We start from the raw sequence: 24,414 nt of genomic DNA, 5'->3' as shown, positions 1-24,414 counted from the left end.
TAGCGCTCATTAAGTAAGTACTCATTGAAATTAAGTACCTACTCATTGAGTATGCGGTTTCGAACGCAGCCCGGGCTTCACTTGTCTCAACTGAGTTCCAATGGGGTCGCTGTGTCCATTTCTTTTACTGTCTATGGTATTTGCTCGGGGAACTTCCGTTTATCAGCGGCCATAAACACGATCTACATTTAAATGCTGTTCTAATTATTTCTGATTGAAATTAATTGAGTAATAAATAATTTTAATAAACAATCCGAAGAGCATCTTCTGAATAATTTGATCGATTTGCTAAAAAAAAAAAAAAAAAATTGGTTTGTAAATTTGTCTAACGTTAGTGGTCACCATAACTGAATGAGATTAAAATAGACATGAACCCGTATTTGTAGTTCAATTTACGTCTATAATTTGTTATATTGATTTATTTTTATCCATCAGGTGTCTCTATATGATGCTGCATGAAAGAATTTGAAAGGTTTGTGTTTTTTCTGAAGATTAATTTGCACTGATGACCAGAAACATGAATTAAGAAGGTAAATTGAGTAAAGCATCAGCTGCAGTGTATAACACAATAACATTCACAAATAATCAATGATTTTATGAGTTTACACAATGACAGACACATTTACACAATGATTATATATGCATTACAAAAAAAAAGTGCTTTTTCTTTTATAAATGTTGCTTTTATAAACTGGATGTTGTTGATATTTCATATACTCGTTTACAGAAATTAACTGATCATCAACATTCATGTAAATGATTCACATCAGTCTTTGCTCTGTAAGGCACGCGTGTAAAAGTCTTCAGACTGTATTTCACATTAATAAACAGCTTTACCTGAGAGTCTCAATACAGCATAATTCATATTTCATCTCTTTAATCTGGATCAGCTTTGGCTCACAGTTCTCTTTGGTAATGTCATGTATTTTCCTATAATTAACACTTAAACCAGCTGGATTTGATCTGATTTATAATCCTAAGGTTTTTGTGGCTTTATAATACTGTAAGTTCACAGAGAGTGTCTTGGACGTTCTTGCAGAGTTCACATGTCCCAGAATCCTTTGCGTTTGAATATTGTTCACATCAAGATATGACCTCACTTCCTCTTCCTCCATGTTTCCTCGCGTCAGAGAAGCATATTTTCCCTGAAAGCTTAATGATAATGATACATAACGAGCAACTGACATCATACACGTGCTCTTGATACTGAATATGAGTTCATATACACTGCAAAAAAGTCTCGTTTTCCAGTACAAACATCGAAACACTCTTAAATCAAGATACATTTACTAGAGAAACAGAAAGACAAAGATATAAAGTTGATAAATCAAAATTGAGCGAGTTTGTGCTTAAAACAAGAACAAATATCTGCCAAAAATGTCTTGTTTTCCTTTGAATCAAGTTTGTTTTCCGACTCCATTCGCAGATTTTCTTGATTAATTTTGACAAATTCTTCAGAAAACAAGTCTTAATATCTTCAGTCACAGTGTTTCTCCAGTGAGTGTGTGCTGATATAAGAGTGTTTAGATGTTTGTGCTGGAAGACGAGACAGAAACACTGAGGAAGAGTTTCCTGCAGTTTAGCTGAGTAAATCCCCTGTCCTGACGTGTGTAAATGTTCCTGCTCCTGTAAAGTGCGCGTGTCACACGTGTGTCTGCATGTCCATGATCAGGCGTCGCTCTACTTGTCGTCGCTCCCAGAATCCCCTGTGCTCGTGATGATGTCAGAGCTGATGATGTCACTGAAGCGCTCCACGACACACTGCGCCGTCAGTCGGGACTCAGGGTCGTGATCCCAGCACTCCTCGATGGTGGAGCTCAGAAGATGGACGCCCTGAACACACACACACACACACCTCAGTGAGAGCCTCACAAACACTTCTGTTTAGTTTCATCACATCTACGGTCATACATTATTATACATTTACATGGCATAAGAAAAGTTTATCTTTTTAAACGTTTGCACTATCAAAATCATTCAAATTGCCCCTGACAGTAGACAACATGCACTTTTCGGCAATACACGGATGCTATATAAGCATATGGTGTGTGCATGTGTATGTGTGCGTGTATGAAAAAAAGTGTCCTAAATGAAAACTGTGCAACCCAAGTCTAAGTCACATAAAAGACTTGTATATATGTATTATAGTTCATTTTTCAAATTTAAAGTGTTAGTTTCTTTCATTCATGATTTTTTCTGTTTTTTTTTTTTTCTAAATAAAAATCAGTAAATTTATTCTCGTTTTTTTTTTTTTTTGTCTATTTAAATTCTATTTACAAACTCACCACACCAAATAATGGTCAATGACTGTAATTTGTTGAAAGCTAATCTTTTTCTGAAAAAGATGACACCTAGCACATGAATTTTACAGTCAAAAAATCTAAATATGTGAAAAACACCTATTTCAGCTTCAGGTTCTGAAGGGTTAAAGACCAGGCAGTGGATTGTGTGGAAAACTACAAATACCTGGGGACAGTCATAGACTCTAAATTGACTTTTGAAAAGAACTGTGAGTCTGGATGTAAAAAGGGACACGAGCGTCTGTTTGGCCTCAGAAAGCTGTCCAGATTTCATATTGATAAATCTATGATGACCCTTTTCTATCAGGCCTTTATTGAATCAGTCTTGTCGTTCTCCCTTGTATCTTGGTTTGGTAATTTATCTTTGAAGAACAAAAATTCTTTGAACCAAATTGTTAGGTGGGCTAGTAAGATTATAGGTGAATCTCAACCCAACCTTGTAAGTCTTTATTCCAATAAGCTACAGCATAAGGCGAGATTTATTATCTGAGTCTGTTCTCCTCCTTTACATGCTGTGTAGAATTGAAAATAATCCAAGATATTTTAAATGAACAAAGATATTTGCTTGACTGTTTTTCTCCCCCCTCTTTCTACCACAATGACCATTTTGGCGTTCCTAAAGCTGGAACACACCAAGCCGACGCCGCCGAACTAGCGCTGATGAAAGCCGACTGTGTGGTCGCCTCGCGTCGGGTTAAAAAGTGCACTTGAACACACCGAGAGAACTCCTGCCGACTGTCAGCTAGAAAGCGGGTTCTGCGCCTGCGTGTAAATGAGACAACTGTCTACTTTTGCAGATATATTCGTCTATATTCGTTATTCAAAAAGGGAAAAGGACGCTGCCAGCTGCAAATACACAAACGTAAACAAAGCAGTGCGTGCTTACCGTTTTGAATATCAATCCTGCTTAACACTTTCTGTATTCCACTCCGCTCGTGTTAATATTGAAATATTCGCCAAGGAACACTCAGGTAAGATGACGTAACATTAGAACAGCCTTCTATCTGTACCGTTTTGACTTTGCTTGCTGTGTTGCTATTATTCTCGTGCACTGCCTCCTTCACTAAGCTGAACAGCCAATCAGAGTTCCCTCTTTCACCGACGGCCCGACGCTGATTCAACATGTCGAGTCGGCCGTTACAAAGCCGACGAGGACCAATTTCAGCCGACGGAGGGAAACACACCGAGAAGATTTAGTCGGCCGACGCACGGAAACTGCCCGACGGCCGACCGTCGGCTTGGTGTGTTCCAGGCTTAAGGCACAGAGGGGCTGATAGCGATCTCGGCTTGCAGGCCAAATGTTTGTACTTTGGGGGTCGGGGTCAATGAATTGTCACACCTTTAGTACAGTGGTGGAAGTGTAATTATCTGATTGGTCAGTTTGACTGTCTCACAGTTGGGTTTTAGTCACATGGTCAAGGAAAGGATAAAACAAGATTGTAACTGTTGCTCTGTCTCTCTGATGCTCTGGCTCTATTCTTCTCTGGGTCCCTTTCTTGGGGGCTCCTCTTTTCTTTGTCTCTCTCTCAGGTAACATTTTTCATATATGCTGAGTACAATTAATAATATAAGTTATCATCATCTCATACATCTATTTTGTAACTATTTTAAGTGTAACCATAACCATATTTTGTCATTAAACCTTTTCAATTACAACTAATGTGCTAACTAGGTTTGATTTGGTATTGACTTTGAAGTGCTACATATTGCAATACAATATCGTCACTCTCTATAGCAACGCTCTCCCACATATGAAGCTATTGTAACTGCGCTTATTTCAGTCGTTGGTATAAGTGGCAGTGGGTGGTTAAAGACAAGAAATGTGCAGTTTTCTACCATCTTGCCAATAACGTTTCTTTAGTCATTCGGCATTTCTTGCAGCCTGAACCACTGCAGGAATCCACCCTTACAGCTGGATGTGTAGAGGCACATTGTTATGATCTTTCTTAGAAGTTTTTATGCTTTGGACAATGTTTTTTAATGTTATATTTTAATGTTCTATGTTTACTGTTTGTTTTGATGGGTTTTTTTTTGGATTGTCTTATGTATGGATTGCTGGATCTCCTGTCTGCATAAAGACACCATGACCTTGACCTTGTCTTAATCATGGGAATTACAATATGGCCTAATGTGATTATTAAACTTCAAAAGGCTGTTATGTAATTAAATAAAATCTTCTGTTGATTGATTATGACTATGTTTACATTATGGTGTTTATATTGACTGTATTGATATATTAGGCACATATGATCAGCTGTTCCAGTCTTTAGTTGTGTTTTCTGCAGGTCAGGTCAGTGCTGCCATCTTGTGAAACAGCTGATCACTGCAAAACAAGTTCAGTGCGCATGCCAGGGGCGAAATTGTCAATCACACATTGGGGGGGACAGCTGTGGGACTTTTTGTGTTGGCGCATGAACACATTTCTTTTTATCAAAATAAAATAAAAGTCAGAGTCCGAACACTTACCATCATACAACAGTCATGCTGTTAAGTGTACTTGGTACCTCTAGGGGGGGAAATTTTGTACATTTTAAAGGTAAGTTCATTAATCTGGTGCACTTTGAGTCACCTCAATCCACTGTTAAAAATAAATAATCCACCCGCAAACCGCCCGAACCTATGATATTCTCTGATTTAGATATCTGCATCTGATCATCACATTACAATTATTCAAATTCTTAGTGTTAAGCATGATAATATGGTAACATATCACACTGAAGCAGGCTGATTTAAAATGAACATTTATTTAAAATAAAAGTTCTTCTTTTGCCAAAATTATATTTCCTTAATAGCCTAAACAGAGGCTTTACTCCCTTCATACTTAAAATTGTCCATTTTTCATTACATCACTGTTTGAAAACACTCAGAATTGTTTTTTGTACCTTTATAAAGGGCATTTTCCCCCTAATTTTAACTGTTTGCTCCATCTTTCATTTCAAATTCTTAAATTTGATAAATATATCCAATTAAAATAAGACACTAGGCTGTTACCAATCAAATTAAATAATTTACATTGAAAAATTATAACTGTATTAAATTAGATTATTTTAAATATTTTTATAACTGCAACAGAACCATCACGGTGGGAAAAGTGTATCTGACCATGTGTCTGTCCGAGTTTTGTCGAGAGCCGGCGGCACGAAATTTGTCTGAGGCGGCCGCCTCATAATTCTCTATGCAGGAAAAACTCTGGCAATACCCATAAATGGAAACATAAATTTACAACTGTACTTCGGTTTCTTTGCGAGGACACCGCCGTCACCTGCCATGTCTATCGGCTCGCTTTCGGGTTAAACTTTCCACGACTGTGCAACTGGGTTATAGGTTGCCACCAGGTTGAGGTGACAAACGGGTTGAAATTGTATATGGTGTGTGGATTGTGTGAATGTAATGCATTTAATACAAGATCTGGCAACTGGTCAACATTAGACAAACTTATTGGTCCGATTATTCATAAAGGAGTTTGGGCCATGCAAATTATGGGAGTTTCCCGGGAGAAATAACAAACCGGGAGGGGTCCGGGAGATAGGGCTAAAAAACGGGAGAAACCCGGGAAAAACGGGAGTGTTGACAGGTATGGCCAAATGTCTGTCAGATTTCGCGCTCCTAACTCTTCTTCTGTTTGGTTTTTCCTAACCCACTGACGGTGCACAAGCTACTAAAGGTATAGGGAAAACATGACATGGATTTCAGGAGAAACAGGTTTTGTTAATGTATAGTGTAAGGCCAGTCGAATGGATTTGGGAAATGGACCGGCCGGGATTTTATATTTTCGGATCTGGAAAGAAAGACGTATTTGCAATCACATCGATATTGCCCGCATAATCATACAGTATGATCAAATATTGGGGGGGACAAATTGTCCTTCTTTGAATATTGGGGGGGGGGCGTGTCCCCCTGTCCCCCCATAGAATTACGCCTACGGCGCATGCAGTGTGTGTTACAGACAGAAGTGTACGGTGGGCTTTACCGTGTGGTTGCTCCAGCTGGCCGGTATCTCGGGTCTCAGTCGATCTCTGATGACATCATCCTTCATGCTCTCCACACACGGATGCTCCTTCAGCTTCCCGAACGGAGGCTCGTATTCCCGCACATCTGCACACACACACACACACACACACACACACACACACACACACACACACACACACAGTCAAACCTGGAAACATGAGTATTGAACTTCAAATATCTTCAAAGTCTGACAGCATGTGATGAGTTTGATTGACATTTCTCTGCAGAGAGTGGGCGGGGAAATCACTAGAGAAAGGCATTATGGGAAGTTTTTACAAACACTATTCCTCTTGCATGTACACTCAAATCTGACATAAACCACTTTTGAACAACAAAAACAAACCATACAGGAAGGCATGATATATTCACTTATATTAACCTTCATCCTTTTTAAATTATACTTCATGTTTTTTGTCCAGAAAGTTTATTTTATGTCATTTTGATAATTTATTTTCTATTTTTCATGCATTTTTTTTTAGATTTTTTGCTTTTTAAATTTTTTTAATTTAATTTAATTTACCTTAAAATTACTAGATTTGATCAATAAATAAATAATAAATAAATAATAATTTAAGCACATTCCTCACATTCTTTCAACTTAAATTCAAAATAACTCACAATTTCATGTAATAATCCTTTTAATTCAGCTCAAAATCTCTTACATTGGGTGTCTCTGCCGACCTCCAGTGGAAAAATATGATATATAACATATTTCATGACTCTTGCTGGCCTCTGGATATATCTCTCTATATGGAGCGAAGGAGCTGTTCCGCTGGGTCCTGAAGTCATTCCTCTTCAGTGTGCATTCAGATACACACACAGTTTTAGCATTTTTAGTTTGAATTTTGAGCATTTTTAGGTTTTTCTGTGTGACCTGCAGCATCCCGATCATTCCTAAGAGGGTCAAATTGATCCTCGAATTTTATAAAAAAAAAATTTTGTGTATTCGTGGTTCAAGTGCGACTAAAGTCCTGGGGTCTTGGACCTCTCTGATGAACACTACATTTTTTAATGAAAAAAATAAAATAAAATAATAGTTTTGAGTCAAAATGACCCGAGGGAAGGATGAGGGTTAGAAAAATACACATAATTTCTCCAACAGTTCTCTTCAGAGATTATAAAGACCTCGACTGCTGGGATCAGGTCAGATCTGTGGAGATTTTCCATACTTCCTCGTTCAGCGTTTGTGTGTGTGTTTGTGTTGCATGTTGTCATTCAGTGCTTGTGTGTATGTGTGTGTGTGTTTGTGTAGCATGTTGTCATTCAGTGTTTGTGTGTGTGTGTTCGTGTTGCATGTTGTCGTTCAGTGCTTGTGTGTATGTGTGTGTGTGTGTGTGTGTGTGTGTGTGTGAGAGTGTGTGTGAGAGTGTGTGTGTGTGTGTGCAGCATGTTGACTCTACAGACGGGCTTCATTACCTCCGGTGGCGCTGCATCTGGACACGATCTCCCACAGAACCAGAGCCATGGAGTAAACATCCGCTTGTTTGAAGGACTCGATGTTCTCCAGGTCCATCCGGGACTCCAGCACTTCTGGAGCCATGTATCGCGCCGTTCCCACCTGAGGAACACACAGGGGCGCGGGGACAGGTTTTAGGCTGGGAGTGCTGGTCACCACTTTTGAATAAGAAACAATATCAAGACTATAAAACTCGTCAAAACTCCACGAATCACAACAAGCGTATCAGTGAGAACACTCGTTTAAACAGCACACACACTCGAGCCTGACTGCACACCACATTTTGGACTTTATTGACACAGACCGGACCAGACCGGTCTACGGGACATAAGTGAAGCATTTAAAGAAAAGGGTTATTGGTGCTGTTTACAGTGTCATATACAATAAGAGAGTCTGCACAGCGACAGGACAGAAATGAACACAAACAGCCTCGAGCCTAACGTCACCTTACACAACACTGACCGCAGACTTGTGCTCAGGAGTTTTTTATTTATTTTATTTTTATTTTGAGCGGCTTTGGACGAATTCTTTCCACGCACACAATATTACGTAACACTCTGCGCGTATGTTTAAAAAAAAACATAATTTAACATATAAATAACTAAGTGAATAAATAGGTGGTTTATTACAAATAAATTACTAAATGCTAAAAAAATTATAAATGTTAATGAACAAACATTTGCGTTGCATTTACAATCCTGTGAAAACAGGGGAAAACACACACCAGCTCGAGGAAAACACGAAACACACACCAGCTCGAGGAAAACACGAAACACACACCAGCTCGAGGAAAACACGAAACACACACCAGCTCGAGGAAAACACGAAACACACACCAGCTCGAGGAAAACACGAAACACACACCAGCTCGAGGAAAACACGAAACACACACCAGCTCGAGGAAAACACGAAACACACACCAGCTCGAGGAAAACACGAAACACACACCAGCTCGAGGAAAACACGAAACACACACCAGCTCGAGGAAAACACGAAACACACACCAGCTCGAGGAAAACACGAAACACACACCAGCTCGAGGAAAACACGAAACACACACCAGCTCGAGGAAAACACGTCCTTCATCGGATCAGCAGCAGAAAACTCTCATATACCTTATACTGAACTTCTGTCACATTATTGATCAATTTTACTTTGTTTAATGCTAAATTCACTTTAATATAATTAGACTTTTATTTTGAAATGTTTCCTTTCCAGCAAAATACCATTGCTATATTTTAATTGGATACATAGAATAAAAAAAATAAATAAAAAAATAATAATTATTGTTTATAATGAAATACATTCACTTTCTTCTAAATGAAAGAAAAGCAGGATTTGTCTCAGTCCTGCACTTCCAGTTCAGTGTCGCACCGTGTCATTTCCTCTTTAATGTAATGCTTTGATCTTTCTGACATCATAATCATCAACATTGAGCATGTGTGTAAAACAGTGTCGGTTTCTCTTACACTCTTTAACATTAGTTCATTATTTTTACTTGTACACTGAACAGTTCAAGCTCAATAATTCTCTGAAAACCACCTGTAAACATAACGGTTATTGTATTTGCAAATAAAACATTTAAATTATTGCTATATATATATATGAGTGTGTGTAATTTAAATGACTTGATCAATTACTTATTTATTAATTTATTAATTAATTTATATTTTATGATTAACTAATTTTTAACTATATATATATATAATTTGATCATTTTATTTTTTTTAAATATATATATATTATTCTAAAACAATATATATAGTTTTAATTAATATTTTATTATAAATAATAATTTTACATTTTTAACCATTTTAATTTATTCAAATTATACATTTAAAATAAATACGACTTTAAAATATTATTTAAAATGTATAAAAATTATACAATTATATATATATAGTTTTAATTCATATTTTATTATATATAAATAATACATTAATGATACATGAATCTAATATATATATATATATATACAAAGTACACATTAAGTTTTGTAATTGTAATGTTTTGCCTGAAGGTCCTTGACTTCACCACTAGATGGCATCATTTCAGCCCATGATTACTCACCCTTTGTTAAATGGCTGTACTAGTAACACTCTCACCTGTGTGAATTACTCTTATAATCAGCCATATTTAACGCCTCACTGCCCTTTGCTCTTGTTCAGTCCTGAGCATTGTCATTCTCAAAGATTTTGTGTTTCAGATTTTCCTGTCAGACTAAGTTTTGTTCCCTTTTTTGTGGACATTTAAGCAGAGCTCTTCAGTTTGTATTGCCTCCCAAGCACTGGTTTTTGAATGTCCCTGTATCCCTAAAGTACAGCCAAAGAGTGTTGCTTATGATTATGTTTCCCCCCTCAGAAGTAAAGAGCTGAAAAACTCAGACTTAGGGTGTCATTGTTTCTAACTCTGAACGCATGTGACCGCTCTCACCTGTCCGCTGTTGGCCAGCTCCTCGGGAGACGTGTAGGTATCGAGTCTCAGACTGAGACCGAAGTCGCACAGGCAACACGTGAGGTCTGACTTCACCAGCACGTTTGCGCTCTTCAGGTCTCGGTGGACGATGGCCACTTTAGCTCGTCCACACGGCGTCCGGTCGGAGTGAAGATGAGCCACGCCCCTCGCCAGCGAACCGCCCAATCGGCACAGCTCGTCCCAGCCAATCACGTGCTGCGACAGGAAGTCCTGCAGGTTTCCTCGCTCCTGATAGGCCGTTATCAGCCAATACTGTCGCGCCGCTTTCCGGTCCTCGGCGGTCAGAAACAGCAGGACGTTCTCGTGCCGAAGCTCCGCGTCAGAGTAAATGTCCCACTCGGTTTTCCACGAGGCGTATTCCTCGTACGGGAATATTTTCACGGCCACCGTCTGGAAGGATTGACTAGCGTGTTTGAGTTTGGCTCTGAAGACCTCGGCGAACCGGCCCTTCCCGACGGATGAGTCCAGCTGGATGGGGAGAAGCTCCAGGTTGTGGTTCAGGGTGTTGTCGGACCGGTCGTCGTCGTTCATGATGATGATGGCGCGGGTTTCGCTGTCCATGTCTTTGGTCGCGGGCGCTTTGAGTTTGTGCTGCCGACACGCGCAGTAGACGTAGAGGAGCGAGACCAGCAGGACCAGTGCCACCACTGAGGGAACCAGACAGACCAGCAGCTTCAGCTTATCCGGTCCGGGAGAAACCAGATCCGCACCTGAAGACAAGACCACAATTACCAATCCTACTTTTAATGGAGCAGCTTCACTGTTCACTTTCTTTATTTATTAAAGGGTACCTACTAGGGCTGGGTATTGACACAAATTTCACAATTCGATTCGATTTCGATTCCCATTCAAATCAATTCAATATTGATTATTTTGGATATCAGGTACAATACATGGCAAATTTCAAATCTTTTAACAAATCTCTTAACTAATGCTGTAGCCTATAGGCTTCATTAGCCTACTATAATATTGAAGGTAAAAATGAACTGATTTGTATAAAAACTTAAAATTACACTTTTATTTATTTTTATAACAATAAAGTTATATGAAATATGAAAATTTAAATGGTGGCTGTCATAAAAACTTGCCAGATTTATTCAAACATGCATTAAATATTGAAGAACATTAAAAATTATAATGAATATGTAATATGGTGCATATATTTAGCAAAATGCTCCTCTCTAGAGTTAATTTTTCTTGCTGACTAACGAGTTTATGGTCACTGGATATGTTTTTCTGAGGTAAATGTGACGTTACATGACATTGTTCACAAGCCGTTTTAATGACGTCTTTCCACGGTTGAAACACTGATTGAGCGACTGATTGAGCGACGGATTTCGATAAGTTATCTTTTAACACACTTTCAGATGCTCATTCATGTTTATTTCGCGCTGTAACTGGTGTTATTAAGGCAGAAGAGAAGATCATGTGCACGCCAGAGCGATCTCAAGCCACAGCGCCAAAGCGGTATTTATGTTTTTGAATTTCGTATGAAATCTGAGACTGTTTCATATCAGTAGTAACAAAGCACAAAGATTATTGCGATTTATTGGATGGGATGCGCGCAACAATGTTCCATTCATTCATCAGCTGAAAACAGGATGACTAATCGATTCTTGGGATTTAAGAATCGATATCGGTTCGTAAAAATGAGAATCGATAAAAATCGAGAAATCGATATTTTTTTACCCAGTCCTAGTACCTACTATGCCCCTTTTTATAAGATGTAATATAAGTCTCAGGTGTCCCCATGCGTGTCTGTGAAGTTTCAGCTCAAAATCTTTCACAGATCATTTTTTGAGTGGAAGGAAAACCATGATGTTTTCGTGCATGTATCTTTAAATGCAAATGAGCTGCTGCTGCTCCGCCCCCTATCCAGAAGAGGGCGGAGCCTTTACAGCTCATGCCTCCGATACTCTGCCCAAAACTAAAACATCTGTCTGGTTTTGATGATCACCTCTATCGCAGTCGCGCTCACGTGACGTTTCAGTTCTTCATCATCATGAAAGTTTATAATCTGAATATTTTAAAGCCATATCAGTTTAAACATCATATACGGTTTTCTGAGCGCACACACATACGAAGCACGCGCACAGAAAGCTGGACGTCAGACGGAGCGTCCCGTGAGTATTAAACCATGTTCTCTTTAACATCTTGAGCTTAAACTGTCAAATACACACAAGGTTATGTCAAAAACACACAAAGTTCACATCAACACAGTCAGTTATCACTGTGAACGTAAACAGCAGGGAAAGAAATCGCATGTGTGTATTAGATCTGTGTATTAAAGTGACAGCAGTGTAATATACAGTAATTCCTGAAATATATATGCTGTTAAAGGGATAGTTCACTTTAAAATTAAATTTTGGTGTGTTTTAGCTTACCTCAAGGGCATCCAAGATGTAGGTGTCTTTGTTTCCGCAGGAGTTTCAATTTTGATATTTTTAGGTCAAACCGTTCTTGTCTGTCAGTCATATAATGCAGGTCTATGGTCACTGTCTCAAAGAGCAAGCACAGAGTCCAAATTAAAACAATTCCCCATCGTAAGTACACATTGATGGCCTAAGACACGAAACGAGTGGTTTGTGTGAGAAAACGAACAGTATTTATATCGTTTTTACCTCTTGTACACTTTCCGGCGCTTGCGCAGACTAAGCCAGAACGCGCGCACACGTCACACACCAGGAAGCGTGCTTTCGTTTTCTCACACAAACCGCTCGTTTCGTGTCTTAGGCCATCAATGTATACTTATGATGGGGAATTGTTTAATTTGGACTTCTCTGTGCATGCTCTTTGAGACAGTGACCATAGCCCTGCATTATATGACTGACAGACAAGAACAGTTTGACCTAAAAATATCAAAATTGAAACTACTGTGGAAACAAAGACACCTACATCTTGGATGCCCTTGAGGTAAGCTAAAACATACCAAAATTTTATTTCAAAGTGAACTATCCCTTTAATATGAATAACACAACAAAAGAGAAACAGAAAATCACTCACTGCTCTGCAATTATGTACAGGAGAAGGCTCTATGTTTAATGTGTCATCAATGAAAACAAGGCTGTGAAAAGAGCAGCTGAAATCACCATTTCCAACATGCTCCAAAATATTTCCATTAAGAGTTATTTTAGCATCATACTATCATAGCTTTTGTTAATATTTTGAATTAGATTTTATTTTTTATATCTACTGTTTTAATTTAAAAAATGAAAGGTTCAGCAATTTTGTTTTGTTTTTGTCATCTTTATTATTTTTAAAAATGCCAGTATAGTTTTTATTAAGTTTTAGTTTTTAGTTGTGGTTTATTTATTCAAAAAAATAAAAAATAAAGAATATAAACTTAATTCAAAGGAAAAACTATATTATTTTTTGGACTCCATTGTCCGAAATATTAGATATTCGTTCTTGTTTTAAGCACAAACTCTCTTCATTTTGATCATTTTTTTAGTAAACAAACTTAATATTAATGTCCTTTTGCATCTCAAATCTTGATTTGAGAATGTTTATATATTTGTAATGGAAAACAAACATTTGGACGGACAGACGTTTTGATCTCAAGAGATATTTTCTGCAAGATAAGTTTCCTCGCAGAGTCACATGATGCGGCTTCCTGTTTAACAAATCTAAATCTAGATTCTAGACATTTCTGGGGAAAAAAAAGAAACCATCGTGAGTGATGCTTTTCCTTCTGCAAAAGCCCCTTGTTACAGTAAAACACAGAGTGATGTGAAGCACAACACAACCGCACGTGCGCAGACACACACACACACACACACAGATAACACGCGGCTATAAAAACAACCAGATGATCTTTAACACACAGACAGGAGGAAACCACACGTCTGAAGATCCACTCACACACACACACACACACACACACACACTCATTTCATAAACAATTCAGATGACCTGCGGGAGTTTTAAGATCATCACGAACGTGTCTTAACCTCAATATCTGACAGACTGTGTCTGTATAAGGGGTGTAACAATATATCGCAACACAAAAATGCAACAATATGTATTGTGTATAGTTCACACAAAATATAAATTCACTCATAAAAAAAATCAAGTTTAGTGTCAGAATATATATACAGTATATAGTGTTGAATATAATGTATAATAATGCACTGGGGGAATATTAGTGTGTCCTGATAATGCTAAATATCTGATGTTACCAGTAAAAAGTGGCCGTCATTATTTTACACATATCTAGTCAGTGACAGAGTTCAAGCATATTCATCTAAAATAATTCTGTATTTTCATCTTCAGAATCATGAATATTGTTATTCTGGTGTCTCTCTTTGCCGAGGGAATTTCCACAACTATTTGTGACTGTGGTTTATATACACCCCAGGGCTAACGCTGACATCGCACACAAACCCTGACCAAAACAGTGCAGAGTTTTCAAGTGCGAGCGCCGGATGTGGAGATTTTTTTAATGGGAGACTTTAACCACTGCAAACCTGGGAAAGCGCTTGGTCACTTTTTTCAATATGTCACTTGCCCGACTCAGCATTCCAAGTGTCTTGATCTATGTTTTGGGACAGTCAAAGGAGCATATAAATCACTCCCGAGAGCTCCTATTGGTGCGTCCGATCACAGTGTCGTTTATCATGTTCCGACATACAAAACTGTCCTGAAGAGGAATAAGCCTGAGCGAACTCTGGTGCCGATCTGGTCGGATGAATCGGTGCAGGATCTACAAGAATGTTTTGCTGATACTGACTGGGACGTTTTTAATAATGCCTGCACAGATATAAATGAATTAACAGAAACGGTTTCTAGTTACATTTCTTTTTGTGAAAACATGGTTGTCCCCAAGAAATCCCGTTTAATTTATGCTAATAATAAACAGTGGGTCTCAAAATCCGTCAAGAAACTGATTAATCAGAGGAATATTTCTTTTAATCAAGGAGACACGCAACAATATAGGGAGCTCTCAAAGCAAGTTAAGAGACAACTTAAACTTGCAAAGTTTGCTTACAAAGATAAAGTTGAAAACTTATTGGCCCTCATTTATCAATCTTGCGTAGAAACAGGCGTATATATTGGCGTAAGATTATGCTTACACTCTTCTCATCGCCTGATTTATGAAGCTGTGCGTACCTTTGAAATCCAGGTGTACGCAATACCTGCCCTTGATAAATGCCACGGCTGAAAACGATCGTCATTAGAATAACACGCCCCTAAATATTCAAGTCTCCGCTCCCCCCACGCCCTCATTTTACGCCATGGACACACGGAAGACGGCAAAGAAGAGAAACTTCTTTGAGAAAGTCAAAGCGAAACCAGGGAAGTGGAAAGAAACAAAATTGATTTCTAGATTTTTATTATTAGCCTAATGACGCTTATTGTTATTTAGAAGAAGAATGTCGTTATTATTATTATTTGTATTATTATTATTATTATTTAAAATAAGAAGAATAGCATTTTTATTATTTTGTCAGTCTGAATTATTTTTTTGGTCATTGAAAGCCTTTCATTACTAAACCCAGTCTGTGCACACCTGCCGGGCCTAACCCTGGCCTAACCATCGTTTCAAAGAATAGTACAACGGCGAGCGCGTCGAGTATAAACGCCTCGTCCGTTTGGGGAGGTGCGCGCGCAGTCTGCGGAGACTCGCGCTGCGGAGCCAGGCGAAAGTATAAACAAGGCTTGAAACGTCAGGTAAAGCGCACAGGCTCGCAACTTAAGGAATACATATGCCTACAAATCAAATGCTTTGGTAAAATCGCACAAATTAAACATTGAAGTCCATGTTGCACAAAAATAAACACTGAAGTTTATAATTACTATGTTGTTGTTGTTTTTTACAGTGGGTAATAATATATTATATCTTTTAGTTTGTCAGTGCGTTTTTGGTGTTAGGAATTGTTTTTCTGCGCATTCCCGCACTCAAAACGTGCGTACACCACCTCCTGAGCTGGCGTAGGATTTGAGCGTGCCGTACGCCAACGTCCATATTGATAAATCTCAAAGTCACCGTGGTTTTGGGTGTACGCCAGGTGTACGCTGGAAATTTGGTGTACGCACTTTTGATAAATGAGGGCCATTGAGTGCAGGTAATGCACGCCCTGCATGGGAAGGTGTGACAAATATAATGGGTATTGCCAACAAAGAAGAGTGTAGTCTCACTTAATGGGATAAATGATTTACAACTTTCAAATGAATTTAATGTTTTTTTTTAATCGTTATGATGAGCATAATTTTAGCAAAGAGGTGTCTGTCTTTAAGGATACTGCTTGTACTCCCCTTAATGTTCACATTGATAAATGTGCTGTCATTAAAGTTTTTAGATCAGTCAAAGAGCGGAAAAGCCCTGGTCCTGATCATATTGGAGGACGACTTCTTAAAAACTGTGCTGGATATCTTCACGTACATCTTTCAACCATCACTGCAGTTGCATATGGTCCCTCGTCTTTGGAAGGACTCTATAATTGTCCCAGTCCCAAAAATTCAAGCCCCAAAGCTACTGAATGACTTTCGACCTGTAGCACTCACTTCCCTGGTGATGAAATCATCTGAAAAACTGGTGAAGATTGCCATAATGGACTCCGTGCAGGACAGACTGGATCCTTTACAGTTTGCTTATAGACCCGGTCGAGGTGTGGATGATGCCACGGGAACACTTTTAAATCTGGTTTTTAAACATCTCGAAGGGCAGGTTCTCTGGTCCGTTTGCTTTTTGGTGATTTTTCTTCCGTATTTAACTGTATTCAGCCTCATGTTTTAGCTGATCAACTGAAACATAACTTCAACATTGATCCAGGCTTAATCAGTTGGCTGATGGACTTCTTAACAGAGCGGCCTCAGCGAGTCAGGGTGAATGGGATCCAATCGGATGTTCTTTTGTCATCAACCGGATCTCCGCAGGGCTGTGTACTGTCGCCACTTTTACTTGTCCTGTATACTAATGACTGTCAGAGCAGCTATCCAGGTCGTCGTGTTGTTAAGTTTGCAGACGACTCTGTTATTGTTTCACTTCTTCAAAAAGATTCTGGGCATGGTCCTGTTTTATCAGATTTTGTTGAGTGGTGTGAAACTGCCTTTCTAAACATAAATGTAAACAAAACTAAAGAAATGTACATCAACTTTGGCAGGTCTCCTGTGTCTCTTCCACCTGCTCTTATCAGCAGCCAGGCTGTGGATCCGGTAGAGAACTACAAATACCTGGGGACGGTCACTGACAATAAGTTGCGCTTTGAGTCCCAGGTAGATGCTGTCTGCAAGAAGGCTCATCAACTATGTACTTTTATCAGAAACTTAGACATTTTAACTTGGACACTATTTTATTTTTGTTTTATTGAATCAATTCTTACTCTCATTTATTTGCTTGCACGGTTCCCTCTTGGAGAAGCAAAAGAACCGTCTTAATGATGTCGTTAAAGTGTGTAGTAAAATTGCTGGAATTGCCTTAAATGACCTTTGGCGAGGTGTACAGGGTCAGATGTGTGAGGAAGGCTAAGGCTATCATTGCTGACCCTTCTCACCCCTTGTGCCAAGAGTTTTTGCTGCTTCCTTCCGGGCGTCGTTATAATGTTTCACGGTGTAACACCAACAGGTTCAAAAAGTCCATGATCCCCAGAGCGATTAGTCTTTTAAACGAATGAGTATATTTAATGTATTATTTTATTATGTGTTCTTTGTTTTGTGTTGATGGTACGTTGTATGCGACTGCTGGCTGTAAATGAAATTGCCCCATGGGGGATAATAAACCTAAACTAAACTAAACTAATCTATTGTCCTGTGCTTTGGGTTTCCAGCACAAGTCCAAGCCTGTTCATTTACACACAATGTAATACCAAATTTAGCATTTTAATCAACAGAATCTATCTATTTATCTTTTAAATGCTGATAATTAATTGAATGCATCCTAAATGAATAAAAAAGTCTGACCGACCTCAAACTTTTGAACCTCAGGTCTTATTTATACCTTCGCCTGACTCCGCAGGGCGAGTCTCCGCACACTGCGCGCGCAACTCCCCAATCGGACGAGTTTATACGTGATGCGCTCGCCGTTGTACTATTCTGTGAAACGACAGGGGGCGACTCCAGTAATTGTCCTCTAAACCATCAGGAATCAGCGGTGAGAAGAAAGCTACACACGTGACAATGTTTATTTTAGTACACCACCACCAATACCACACACTACACAAAGAATCGTGTAAAACCCAGTAAACCCTGAGATTATTAATCATGACATTAAAACAAAATATATGGATATGAGAACGTGTATACAATATAACTAAATTAACAATCTCTTAAATATTTTCTAATTTCACTAAACATTTCATTAAAGCTACACTGTGTAGGGTTTTCTCCCATCTAGCGGTGAAATTGTTTATGACTACCAACTGAATATTACTTTCTAGCCCCTCCCATTCCGAGGGCGTTTTAACTCCAGGGTATCTGCACATTTTTGATCAACAAATTGAATGACTTTTAAGACCTTTTTAAGACCTTCAAGAATAAAAATTAAGACCATTACCATGGCAAAATATATATATAAAAATGGCACTCTAGGGTGTTCAGGTTAACAAAGCACATTTGTATTTGAGCAACAGTGCAAATAGTCTTAATAGCCTTTGGTGGTCCAATTCATGCTTTCGTCAAACATGACAACGAAGCTGCCTTGATTCACACTTGACAGAAGTCCCCTTTTTATGTACAGGGAACATTGCCCTGAAGTGCTCGTCTTCGTTGGATGTATAGGAGTGATGTCGGCTAACCGTGTGCAAAACCCACAGCATTTCGGCCTTCAGTGTATTGGTTGGGGAGAATGTACCGAAGGCATTACTTGTACTGGGCCCCAAAGACACCAACGCGGCTGTAATGTTAGCCTCAGGGGCGTAGCCTAGCCATCATTTCAAAAGTGAGGGGGACAGAATAACTACCAATTTTTTTTTTTTCAGACTTGTTGACAGGTTTTTCCTTAACTGGCTTAAAATGCTATTTATTTTTAAAGCAATACAACAGAAAGGAGGAAATGCAGATGTTCAGTATACCATATACTTTATATAAAAAAAGTATACTTATACTTTATATACTTATGGTAAAATCCTGATCATGTATTTTACAAGTTAATAAAGCTAACTAAGCTAATAAAAAGAAAATTTTGTACATTTTAAAGATAAATTCATTAATCTGGTTCATTCATTAATCTGACGATGACGACGTCTATGCGACACCGAAGCAGTTTGTTTATATCTATGGATCCAACATGGCATCAGACGCAAAGTTACCTTTCGATGCAGCCTTAGATAGTGTTCTAAGTAGTTTAGAATGTAAGTTTATTTCGTCTTCTTCCTCGTCGAATTTCTGTCGCTCTACATACGTCATCTGGTATAATTGAAACGATTGGCTATGAGCTACATACAGGCGCATTTGATAGACATTCGTAGCGCCCAATAAACGGCTCTGGGCATTCGTAAACCACGCCTCAAATACGAGAAAATGAACATGTGGTTCCCAGACCACGTCTTAATGAGAAGAGGTCTGACGTTAGCCAGGCTAATCCCTACCCCTAAACCTAACCCTACCCAAACTTTTCCCTAAAATCAGAGGGAAATGATAGGTGAATAACACTGATGTTGAAGCACCTCACCCTGGGTCTAAGCCTAAACTTGACATAAACTGTAAACTTGTCCCTCAAATCTGATTGGTTGATTGGAAAGTTGTTCCAGGATCAACAAAGATGTTGATCCAGGAACATGTGGTACTTGGTGAAATCACGTTCACCTGAATTTCCAGGTATGTCCCTCTTTGGCTAATGTATTTTCAAAATGGAGGTGCAACATGGCTGCCGCCATTCAAGCGACTCGCTCGTATGTATTCTAAATGGCAGATTCTACGCTTACGAGAATACTTGATTACTTGGTGGAAGTGATTACACATAAATGAGCACATATACTTTTGAAAGAACAAAGTGTTTTTTGCTAAGAATCAACCTAAAAAATTACACAGTATAGCTTTAAGTTTCGTGAACATTTTTATTAAACATGGACCTTTAGGTTCGTTAAAAATACTTTTAGACGTGCAAACTGGGTGCCGGTGTGGTGAGAAGTTCGAGCTCGTCCAGATTCGTCTCGAAGTCGTTCATCTTCGGATGCGGAGCCGCACGCGCTTTAACAAAAAAAGCTGCGCACACCACCAACGAAATGGGGTCTTGCGCAACGGACGCGGCGAATATAAACCTAGCTTCATTCTCACTAGCATCGGTCAGATTAAAAGGGTTTTCTCACAGCGATGTCATAGAAGAACCATTTCTGGTTCCTCAGAGCCTTTGAGTTTTGTTAAGTTTTTTTTTTTCTCCATTCTGTCACTGAATGAGTTTTGGTTTATTGCCAATGTCACTTTTTTCGCAGTGAAAAGTGCTCTATAAACAAAGCTGCCTTGACTTGAAAGTGTGTAGGAGCCTGTGAGACTGACCGTCAGTGAAGATGAGCCGGCCGTTACACTCCTCTTCATCACAGTAGCAGACGTACTCGTTCTCCGCGCCCTCCGCGTCCTCCGCGCCCTTCACTCGCTTCATCTGACAGATGCTGCTTTTGAAGTCATTCAGCAACTGACCGCGAAACGGCAGCGCTGGGTCGTGACACACCGTCTCGATGATCAAGCTCCCGTTGCTTCTCCTCCTGAAACACAACATCGACAACAGGAGATTAGGACAATCATACTTTAATATTAAAGCTGCTGTCTGTAAGTTTTTCACTCTACTAAAGCATAAAAATACCATAATATGCTTGAGGAAACATGTGAAATTAACATACTCGTTTCTCTGAAAAGCACTTCTACAGTGTGTGTTATTGTTTTAGTGTGTGTGATAATGCACGTTGCCAATTTTCATTGTCCATTGCGCTCGTTCCTGTTGCGTTTGCTCGAACTGGAGACCCATGTGAGCGCCGAGTCAATGGAGGCGGGAGAAACGACGATCTCCGATATTTAAAATTGTGAAATCGTAATTATTAAATATATGTAATTATTATTCGAAAAATAAAATACCATTCGAATTTTACAACGTTGCTTTGCTGGCCGTAAATGCAGTGCATCCATGATAAATCCCACGCACTGACTCGTAGTAATAATGAAATGCACTGGGTGGCGCTGTGGAGCGTGTTAACAAGTTGTTTGTATTTGATCACATGTTGTCGTCTGCCTCACGGAGTTTGGAATAACAAAATGGAATTACTCTTGATCAAATTAATTAATTAATCAGAGTTATAATATCATCACCACAGTGAGAAATCACATGAAATCCAAACAGCAGTTTTTGTGTCTCTGAAACGTCTGTCAGCGGTTTCTCACTCGAGCATAAAGTGCTGGCGGCGCTCCTGCATGTGGAGATTATTGTTTTTCAATAACAAAAAACGTAAACTTTTTTTTACTTCAAAAACTTTTTTCACTTCGGCGATAATCTGCCAAGTGTCGTCTTTGAAAAGAGATCAAACTTAAGTCTGCTTTAAAACATTCAAGATTTACCACAGTTTAAGTTGGAAATGTAATTTTCAGGTCTATGCTCAAAAAGAGAATAAATGGATTATAAATACAGCGTAAATATAATTCAAATAAAAAACATTATCGAACTAAAATATAGTACCCTCATTTCATTGAAAAAATAAAATAAAAAATTCAGTCATTTTTGACCGACACGTGAAGAGTTAAATAATAAATAACAATCAAACAACAAAAGACATTGAGAAAATTCACTTGCTCTTGACTGAATAACTTTTGTAAGTATATTTGTAATGTATATTTTATTAATAAAGTGCAGTGTTATTTTAAATCTGATTACAGTTTCTGTACCTGCAAATCTTAAAACACTGTTTATTTCAATCGTATCTCTGTTCTGTTGTATCTTTTGTTGCCATTGCTTATTTGTTCTTTTAATTACTGAGTGTTTATAGTCTTTAATGATGCTTGAAATGTATTTAAGTTAGGCTAGTTGTGGTATTTCTACACCACAGGCCTTGTGTAAGTGTTCTTTAGCCTGTTGATTTCTGTTCATGATATTCAGCTACAATTAAATGTTTTGCAATAAGACTAAATGTGAATGATATTTCCGTGTTTTTTTTCTTTAAATCTTATTTGAAATGAAATTAGGAATCGATAAGCTGGATCGAAATTTGAATCAGATTCATAAAAATTAAAATGATACCTAGTAACGTATGTAATACCTGGTAATCATTCAGATGCATGATATATTTCAAGTTTTAGTCATTTTGTTGCGTTTTTGGTTTCAGTTAAAGGTGCAGTGTGTAATATTTAGGAGGATCTGATGACAGAAATGCAATATAATATTCATAACTATGTTTTCAGTGGTGTATAAAGACCTTACATAATGAACTGTTATGTGTTTATTAGCTTAGAATGAGCATTTCTCTCTACACACACACCGCGGGTCCGCTTACATCGACATGTTTCTACGGTGGCCCTGAGCGGACAAATGCGTTTCGTCACTATGTTGTTCTTCATGCAAAGAAGCGAATAAAACACTGACACAATGATGAACAAGTAACAATAATATTCGCAATAACATCGTTCTACTGAATTAAGTAAATATAATTTCTTTATTTATCTTTGTAAAGAAACCTCATTGCTGAACTGGCTACTCTCTGCTGTCTCAGACGACGACATCACTTCCCGTCGGCCACCGTAACTTCTGTTGGTTGCAATTCGCAATCTCACCACTAGATGCTGCTAATAATCACACACTGCACCTTTAAATATAATAACCAGCTTCTCAGAAGCTTCTCGTGAGATAAAGTGTGTGTACACTAGATAAGCGTTGACGTACCAGGAACTGGCGCACACTTGCTCGGGTTTCTCGCAGATCGCTGTGATATTGCAGGAGGATTCGCAGACGCCGGTGCCGTTACACACCGTGAATTCGATGTCGCAGAACCTACAGAGCTGAGTGAGCTTGAACGGGTTATTTTCTGATGCTCTCGCTGCAAAAACACAGAGAGAGAGAGAGAGAGAGAGAGAGAGAGGGAGAGGGAGAGAGAGAGAGAGGGAGAGGGAGAGAGAGAGAGAGAGAGAGAGGATTAAGTTCACTTTTATTATTACAATTGACTCGCTATTATTACAAACGATTTACAAAAACACACACATTTTTTTAAATAAATGAATAATTACTTTCTTCCCCCCCTTTTTTTTAAAACCTCAAAAGCAATTCATTATCATACAGTGTACATAATACTTCATTTATTCCCCATAATTCTCTCAACTTTGGTAGAGATTCCACCAACTTGTAGTATGCATACTCCACCCTAATTCGAGAAGCTACCAAACCTAAAAACATAGGAACAAAGCTTAATGACCTTTGCCCCAACAGTCTGTTTTTCCTTGTCTTCCAAATGGCCAATTTTGCAGTGCCAGATAAAAAAATTAATTAAAACCATCACATTTTTCTTTTGAAATGAATACTTTGGTCTGAAAATGAACAACTAAAAAAGAAAAAAAACTTCACCCAGGGACAAAAACCAATTGCTTAAAAAAATCAAAAAGATCAGCCGATCGTGAGAGAGAGAGAGAGAGAGAGAGAGAGAGAGAGAGAGAGATATGAAATTAACTTAAGAACTAAAATAACTCCGACACACACACACACCATGTCTGCACTCACAAAAATAACTCAGACACACACACACACACACGTCTGGTTCACTATCTTTGTGGCGACTCGATAGTCGTAATGGTTTCTGTACTGTACAAACTGTATATTCTCTCTTCTTACACTAACCAGACCCCTAAACCTACCCATCACACACACACACACACACACACACACACACACACACACACACACACACACACACACCTATCTTGTCCTCCTCTTCAGTGTGTTTGCTCAGCAGCAGGCGCTCGTTGCACTCGTGTCCCGTACAGCCACACACACGCAGGGTTTGTCTGATGCTCAACACCAACACACACTCCGAGCCGCTGTAATCCTGCAACATCACACCGCGCAACGGTAGCGCGGGGTCGTGACACATCGTCTCCACGGTAACCATCCCGGCCTCCCTCCACCTGGACGACAGACATCAGGATCATGCACCTCTATCATACACTTACATTATAAATATTATATATTTATTATATGCATTCCTTTACTGGAAATAAAATGAACAGAATTCAAATAAAATATAAAAAGCTTTAAATTTAAAACATTTC

The 24,414-nt window shown here is 38.7% G+C and overlaps 1 protein-coding gene across 1 annotated transcript in view; it reads right to left on the bottom strand.

The window, feature by feature from the left end:
* Positions 1 to 382: 382 nt before the first annotated feature.
* The window catches only part of tgfbr2a (transforming growth factor beta receptor 2a), a 29,561-nt gene continuing 5,529 nt past the window's right edge, over positions 383 to 24,414 (bottom strand). The window contains exons 3-9 of the mRNA XM_081376799.1: positions 24,062 to 24,270; positions 23,039 to 23,192; positions 20,674 to 20,879; positions 10,201 to 10,952; positions 7,728 to 7,869; positions 6,271 to 6,395; positions 383 to 1,833 (exon numbers count right to left, since the gene is read on the bottom strand). Coding sequence (XP_081232925.1) covers positions 1,681 to 1,833; positions 6,271 to 6,395; positions 7,728 to 7,869; positions 10,201 to 10,952; positions 20,674 to 20,879; positions 23,039 to 23,192; positions 24,062 to 24,270 — 1,741 coding nt within the window. The 3' untranslated portion in view covers positions 383 to 1,680. The remainder of the gene's footprint in view (positions 1,834 to 6,270; positions 6,396 to 7,727; positions 7,870 to 10,200; positions 10,953 to 20,673; positions 20,880 to 23,038; positions 23,193 to 24,061; positions 24,271 to 24,414) is intronic.

Source organism: Scardinius erythrophthalmus, assembly GCF_964197995.2.
Source record: "Scardinius erythrophthalmus genome assembly, chromosome: 10".
Lineage (NCBI taxonomy): Eukaryota > Metazoa > Chordata > Actinopteri > Cypriniformes > Leuciscidae > Scardinius > Scardinius erythrophthalmus.
This window is presented reverse-complemented; position numbering and strand designations above follow the sequence as displayed.